Source organism: Oncorhynchus nerka, unplaced genomic scaffold, assembly GCF_034236695.1.
Source record: "Oncorhynchus nerka isolate Pitt River unplaced genomic scaffold, Oner_Uvic_2.0 unplaced_scaffold_3389, whole genome shotgun sequence".
Classification (NCBI taxonomy): domain Eukaryota; kingdom Metazoa; phylum Chordata; class Actinopteri; order Salmoniformes; family Salmonidae; genus Oncorhynchus; species Oncorhynchus nerka.
In genome coordinates, this window is record NW_027037953.1 from 15,944 (window position 1) to 24,137 (window position 8,194).

General features: G+C 55.6%; 1 protein-coding gene across 1 annotated transcript; it reads left to right on the forward strand.

Annotated features, from left to right (window-relative positions):
- The first annotated feature begins 1,092 nt into the window (after positions 1-1,092).
- LOC135566785 (uncharacterized PE-PGRS family protein PE_PGRS10-like) lies at positions 1,093-2,349 on the forward strand. Its single transcript, XM_065014397.1, has one exon. The coding sequence runs from the start codon at positions 1,093-1,095 to the stop codon at positions 2,347-2,349; it is 1,257 nt and encodes a 418-aa protein (XP_064870469.1).
- The last annotated feature ends 5,845 nt before the right edge of the window (positions 2,350-8,194 follow it).

Here is an 8,194-nt window from a genome sequence, read left to right on the forward strand (position 1 = left end):
GTTCTAACGGTTTGACGCCTCTCCTAGAACAGCTTCTGCTCGATGAGCCTGCTCCTGGTTTGACGCTCTCCAGCTTCTGCTCGATGAGCCTGCTTACAGGTTCTAACGGTTTGACGCCTCTCCTAGAACAGCTTCTGCTCGATGAGCCTGCTTACAGGTTCTAACGGTTTGACGCCTCTCCTAGAACAGCTTCTGCTCGATGAGCCTGCTTACAGGTTCTAACGGTTTGACGCCTCTCCTAGAACAGCTTCTGCTCGACGAGCCTGCTTACAGGTTCTAACGGTTTGACGCCTCTCCTAGAACAGCTTCTGCTCGATGAGCCTGCTTACAGGTTCTAACGGTTTGACGCCTCTCCTAGAACAGCTTCTGCTCGATGAGCCTGCTTACAGGTTCTAACGGTTTGACGCCTCTCCTAGAACAGCTTCTGCTCGAGCCTGAGGCCGGTTTGCTTACAGGTTCTAACGGTTTGACGCCTCTCCTAGAACAGCTTCTGCTCGATGAGCCTGCTTACAGGTTCTAACGGTTTGACGCCTCTCCTAGAACAGCTTCTGCTCGACGAGCCTGCTTACAGGTTCTAACGGCGTTCCGTTCAGCCGTGTCTTTTAAAAAAAAGGGGGCCTGCTCCTTCATCACGTTGCCGCGGCAACAGACTCGGCACGCACAACCAGCCTGTTATTGATACAGAAGATGAGGAACAACGATCAAATCAAATGAGAAAAGACAAAAAAATCTCAAAAGAGAAAAGACATTTTCTCCTCAACGAATCATCCAAACTAAAACTAAAAACCTCAACAACGTCGTCGTTGGATTACAGACAGATTAGACCACAAGGTATTTGTTGACCAAAGTAGCTATTTCTGTAGAGTAAAGAGCAACAGTTTGGCAGGAGGTTCTGTACCAGTCCTGGGTCAAATAAACGTCGTCGTTGTATTACAGACAGATTAGACCACAAGGTATTTGTTGACCAAAGTAGCTATTTCTGTAGAGTAAAGAGCAACAGTTTGGCAGGAGGTTCTGTACCAGTCCTGGGTCAAATACACGTGTTACCACCTTCAAAATACTCTGAGGTACCCACCCCCTCCCTCTCCTCACATGCAGGGTGGGGAGATTCAGCACCTTTGGGTCGGTACCAGGTACCATATTCAAATCACTGTACTGGTCAGACTAGTGGCTGCATCATGTAGGAGGTCAGTGTGTTTGGAGGAGCCCCTGCAGTCTACAGGAGGGGTGGGGGGCTGGAGGAGCCCCTGCAGTCTACAGGAGGGCTGGAGGGGGGCTGCAGGAGCCTCTGCAGTCTACAGGAGGGGTGGGGGGCTGGAGGAGCCCCTGCAGTCTACAGGAGGGCTGGGGGGCTGGAGGAGCCCCTGCAGTCTACAGGAGGGCTGGGGGGGGGGGCTGCAGGAGCCTCTGCAGTCTACAGGAGGGCTGGGGGTCAGTGTGTTTGGAGGAGCCTCTGCAGTCTACAGGAGGGGGGGGCTGGAGGAGCCTCTGCAGTCTACAGGAGGAGGGCTGGAGGAGCCTCTGCAGTCTACAGGAGGGCTGGGGTCAGTGTGTTTGGAGGAGCCTCTGCAGTCTACAGGAGGGCTGGGGGGCTGCAGGAGCCTCTGCAGTCTACAGGAGGGCTGGGGGTCAGTGTGTTTGGAGGAGCCTCTGCAGTCTACAGGAGGGCTGGGGGGGGCTGGAGGAGCCTCTGCAGTCTACAGGAGGGCTGGGGTCAGTGTGTTTGGAGGAGCCTCTGCAGTCTACAGGAGGGGGTCAGAATGTTTGGAGGAGCCTCTGCAGTCTACAGGAGGGGTGGCTGCAGGAGCCTCTGCAGTCTACAGGAGGGCTGGGGGGGCTGCAGGAGCCTCTGCAGTCTACAGGAGGGATGGGGGGTCAGTGTGTTTTTGGAGGAGCCTCTGCAGTCTACAGGAGGGCTGGGGGGCGCTGAGGAGCCTCTGCAGTCTACAGGAGGGATGGGGGGGTCAGTGTGTTTGGAGGAGCCTCTGCAGTCTACAGGAGGGCTGGGGGGGGCTGCAGGAGCCTCTGCAGTCTACAGGAGGGCTGGGGTCAGTGTGTTTGGAGGAGCCTCTGCAGTCTACAGGAGGGCTGGGGGCTGGAGGAGCCTCTGCAGTCTACAGGAGGGGGGTCAGTGTGTTTGGAGGAGCCTCTGCAGTCTACAGGAGGGGGTCAGTGTGTTTGGAGGAGCCTCTGCAGTCTACAGGAGGGGGTCAGTGTGTTTGCAGGAGCCTCTGCAGTCTACAGGAGGGCTGGGAGGGGGGGGCTGGAGGAGCCTCTGCAGTCCACAGGAGGGGGTCAGTGTGTTTGGAGGAGCCTCTGCAGTCTACAGGAGGGGGGGGGTGTGACTAATGTGTTGGTTCCCTTGTGAGGTTCCTTAAATCCATCAGCAGGCAATTGGCAGATAGGAGGAATGTCTAACCCCTCCCAGGCCTCGGCAGAGAGGAGAGGAAGAGGAGAGGAGGAGGCGAGGCGAGGCGAGGCGAGGGCGAGGAGAGGAGAGGAGAGAGGAGAGGAGAGGAGAGAGAGGAGAGGAGAGGAGAGGAGAGGAGAGGCGAGGAGAGGAGAGGAAGAGGAGAGGGGAAGAGGAGAGGAGAGGCGAGGAGAGGAGGAGAGAGAGGAGAGGAGAGGAGAGGAGAGGAGAGGAGAGGAGAGGCGAGGAGAGGAGAGGAGAGGAGAGGAGAGGAGAGGAGAGGAGAGGAGAGGAGAGGAGAGGAGCATGTCTGTCTGTTATTACCTGGTTCAGTCTGCTCACTGTGGATCATCAACATGATAACAAGCTATGTCCTCTGGGACTGAGGTCAAACCGGGTCAAACCGGGTCTGGCTCAGAACATCTCAGAAAACAAGTCCTCCAGCAGGGTGGCTGTGAACCAATCATTATGGAACGGCTGTTCAGACAAGATTAATGTTATCTGGTGCGCAACTCTTAAAGACAATAAAGATCAACACATCTGAGAGCTGTAGCACAGACAGACAGCCCTCTCCAACTCATCAGGACAGACAGACAGCCCTCTCCAACTCATCAGGACAGACAGACAGCCCTCTCCAACTCATCAGGACAGACAGACAGCCCTCTCCAACTCATCAGGACAGACAGCCCTCTCCAACTCATCAGGACAGACAGCCCTCTCCAACTCATCAGGACAGACAGCCCTCTCCGACTCATCAGGACAGACAGACAGCCCTCTCCAACTCATCAGGACAGACAGCCCTCTCCAACTCATCAGGACAGACAGACAGCCCTCTCCGACTCATCAGGACAGACAGACAGCCCTCTCCGACTCATCAGGACAGACAGACAGCCCTCTCCGACTCATCAGGACAGACAGCCCTCTCCAACTCATCAGGACAGACAGACAGCCCTCTCCGACTCATCAGGACAGACAGCCCTCTCCGACTCATCAGGACAGACAGACAGCCCTCTCCAACTCATCAGGACAGACAGACAGCCCTCTCCGACTCATCAGGACAGACAGACAGCCATCTCCAACTCATCAGGACAGACAGACAGCCCTCTCCAACTCATCAGCACAGACAGACAGCCCTCTCCGACTCATCAGGACAGACAGACAGCCCTCTCCAACTCATCAGGACAGACAGCCCTCTCCAACTCATCAGGACAGACAGACAGCCCTCTCCAACTCATCAGGACAGACAGCCCTCTCCAACTCATCAGGACAGACAGACAGCCCTCTCCAACTCATCAGGACAGACAGACAGCCCTCTCCAACTCATCAGGACAGACAGACAGCCCTCTCCAACTCATCAGGACAGACAGACAGCCCTCTCCAACTCATCAGGACAGACAGCCCTCTCCGACTCATCAGGACAGACAGCCCTCTCCGACTCATCAGGACAGACAGACAGCCCTCTCCAACTCATCAGGACAGACAGCCCTCTCCAACTCATCAGGACAGACAGACAGCCCTCTCCAACTCATCAGGACAGACAGACAGCCCTCTCCGACTCATCAGGACAGACAGACAGCCCCTCTCCAGCCTCTCCAACTCATCAGGACAGACAGCCCTCTCCAACTCATCAGGACAGACAGACAGCCCTCTCCAGACACTCATCAGGACAGACAGCCCTCTCCGACTCATCAGGACAGACAGACAGCCCTCTCCAACTCATCAGGACAGACAGACAGCCCTCTCCGACTCATCAGGACAGACAGACAGCCATCTCCAACTCATCAGGACAGACAGACAGCCCTCTCCAACTCATCAGCACAGACAGACAGCCCTCTCCGACTCATCAGGACAGACAGACAGCCCTCTCCAACTCATCAGGACAGACAGACAGCCCTCTCCAACTCATCAGGACAGACAGACAGCCCTCTCCAACTCATCAGGACAGACAGACAGCCCTCTCCGACTCATCAGGACAGACAGCCCTCTCCGACTCATCAGGACAGACAGCCCTCTCCGACTCATCAGGACAGACAGACAGCCCTCTCCGACTCATCAGGACAGACAGACAGCCCTCTCCAACTCATCAGGACAGACAGACAGCCCTCTCCAACTCATCAGGACAGACAGACAGCCCTCTCCAACTCATCAGGACAGACAGACAGCCCTCTCCAACTCATCAGGACAGACAGACAGCCCTCTCCAACTCATCAGGACAGACAGACAGCCCTCTCCAACTCATCAGGACAGACAGCCCTCTCCGACTCATCAGGACAGACAGACAGCCCTCTCCGACTCATCAGGACAGACAGACAGACAGGACAGACAGCCCTCTCCGACTCATCAGGACAGACAGCCCTCTCCAACTCATCAGGACAGACAGACAGCCCTCTCCAACTCATCAGGACAGACAGACAGCCCCTCCAACTCATCAGGACAGACAGACAGCCCAACTCATCAGGACAGACAGACAGCCCTCTCCAACTCATCAGGACAGACAGACAGCCCTCTCCAACTCATCAGGACTGACAGACAGCCCTCTCCAACTCATCAGGACAGACAGACAGCCCTCTCCAACTCATCAGGACAGACAGCCCTCTCCAACTCATCAGGACAGACAGCCCTCTCCAACTCATCAGACAGACAGCCCTCTCCAACTCATCAGGACAGACAGACAGCCCTCTCCGACTCATCAGGACAGACAGACAGCCTCTCCAACTCATCAGGACAGACAGCCCTCTCCAACTCATCAGGACAGACAGACAGCCCTCTCCAACTCATCAGGACAGACAGACAGCCCTCTCCAACTCATCAGGACAGACAGACAGCCCTCTCCGACTCATCAGGACAGACAGCCCTCTCCAACTCATCAGGACAGACAGCCCTCTCCAACTCATCAGGACAGACAGACAGCCTCTCCAACTCATCAGGACAGACAGACAGCCCTCTCCAACTCATCAGGACAGACAGACAGCCCTCTCCAACTCATCAGGACAGACAGACAGCCCTCTCCAACTCATCAGGACAGACAGACAGCCCTTCTCCAACTCAGGACAGACAGACATCAGGACAGACAGACAGCCCTCTCCAACTCATCAGACAGACAGACAGCCGACTCATCCAGACAGCCTCTCCAACTCATCAGGACAGACAGACAGCCCTCTCCAACTCATCAGACAGACAGACAGCCCTCTCCAACTCATCAGGACAGACAGACAGCCCTCTCCCAACTCATCCAGGACAGACAGACAGCCCTCTCCAACTCATCAGGACAGACAGACAGCCCTCTCCAACTCATCAGGACAGACAGACCCTCTCAGACACACTCGACCCAGGACAGACAGCCAACTCATCAGGGACAGACAGCCCTCTCATCAGGACAGACAGACAGCCCTCTCCAACTCATCAGACAGACAGACAGCCCTCTCCAACTCATCAGGACAGACAGACAGCCCTCTCCAACTCATCAGGACAGACAGACAGCCCTCTCCAACTCATCAGGACAGACAGACAGCCCTCTCCAACTCATCAGGGACAGACAGACAGCCCTCTCCAACTCATCAGGACAGACAGACAGCCCTCTCCAACTCATCAGGACAGACAGACAGCCCTCTCCAACTCATCAGGACAGACAGACAGCCCTCTCCAACTCATCAGGACAGACAGACAGCCCTCTCCAACTCATCCCAGGACAGACAGACAGCCCTCTCCAACTCATCAGGACAGACAGACAGCCCTCTCCAACTCATCAGGACAGACAGACAGCAACTCATCTCCAACTCATCAGGACAGACAGACAGCCCTCTCCAACTCATCAGGACAGACAGACAGACAGCCCTCTCCAACTCATCAGGACAGACAGACAGCCCTCTCCAACTCATCAGGACAGACAGACAGCCCTCTCCAACTCATCAGGACAGACAGACAGCCCTCTCCAGACTCACCCCAGGACAGACAGCCCTCTCCAACTCATCAGGACAGACAGACAGCCCTCTCCAACTCATCAGGACAGACAGACAGCCCTCTCCAACTCATCAGGACAGACAGACAGCCCTCTCCAACTCATCAGGACAGACAGACAGCCCTCTCCAACTCATCAGGACAGACAGACAGCCCTCTCCAACTCATCAGGACAGACAGACAGCCCTCTCCAACTCATCAGGACAGACAGACAGCCCTCTCCAACTCATCAGGACAGACAGACAGCCCTCTCCAACTCATCAGGACAGACAGACAGCCCTCTCCAACTCATCAGGACAGACAGACAGCCCTCTCCGACTCATCAGGACAGACACAGCCCTCTCCAACTCATCAGGACAGACAGACAGCCCTCTCCAACTCATCAGGACAGACAGACAGCCCCTCTCCAACTCATCAGGACAGACAGACAGCCCTCTCCAACTCATCAGGACAGACAGACAGCCCTCTCCAACTCATCAGGACAGACAGACAGCCCTCTCCAACTCATCAGGACAGACAGACAGCCCCTCTCCAACTCATCAGGACAGACAGACAGCCCTCTCCAACTCATCAGGACAGACAGACAGCCCTCTCCAACTCATCAGGACAGACAGACAGCCCTCTCCAACTCATCAGGACAGACGACAGCCCTCCAACTCATCAGGACAGACAGACAGCCCTCTCCAACTCATCAGGACAGACAGACAGCCCTCTCCAACTCATCAGGACAGACAGACAGCCCTCTCCGACTCATCAGGACAGACAGACAGCCCTCTCCAACTCATCAGGACAGACAGACAGCCCTCTCCAACTCTTCAGGACAGACAGACAGCCCTCTCCAACTCATCAGGACAGACAGACAGCCCTCTCCAACTCATCCAGGACAGACAGACAGCCCTCTCCAACTCATCAGGACAGACAGACAGCCCTCTCCAACTCATCAGGACAGACAGACAACCCTCTCCGACTCATCAGGACAGACAGACAGCCCTCTCCAACTCATCAGGACAGACAGACAGCCCTCTCCAACTCATCAGGACAGACAGACACCCTCTCCAACTCATCAGGACAGACAGACAACTCATCAGGACAGACAGACAGCCCTCTCCAACTCATCAGGACAGACAGACACAGCCCTCTCCAACTCATCAGGACAGACAGACAGCCCTCTCCAACTCATCAGGACAGACAGACAGCCCTCTCCAACTCATCAGGACAGACAGACAGCCCTCTCCGACTCATCCCAGACAGCCTCTCTCCAACCATCAGGACAGACAGACAGCCCCTCCAACTCATCAGGACAGACAGACAGCCTCTCCAACTCATCAGGGGACAGACAGACAGCCCTCTCCAACTCATCAGGACAGACAGACAGCTCCTCTCCAACTCATCAGGACAGACAGACAGCCCTCTCCAACTCATCAGGACAGACAGACAGCCCTCTCCAACTCATCAGGACAGACAGACAGCCCTCTCCAACTCATCAGGACAGACAGACAGCTCCTTCCCCTCTCAGGGACAGACAGACAGACGACTCATCAGGACAGACAGACAGCCCTCTCCAACTCACAGACAGACAGACAGCCCTCTCCAACTCATCAGGACAGACAGACAGCCCTCTCCAACTCATCAGGACAGACAGGACAGACAGACAGCCCTCATCAGACAGACAGCCCTTCCAACTCATCAGGACAGACAGACAGCCCTCTCCAACTCATCAGGACAGACAGACAGCCCTCTCCAACTCATCAGGACAGACAGACAGCCCTCTCCAACTCATCAGGACAGACAGACAGCCCTCTCCAACTCATCAGGACAGACAGACAG

Bases quoted from the DNA above. Each gene is read 5' to 3' on its own strand.
- LOC135566785 (XM_065014397.1), top strand. From the start codon at position 1,093: ATGCAGGGTGGGGAGATTCAGCACCTTTGGGTCGGTACCAGGTACCAT.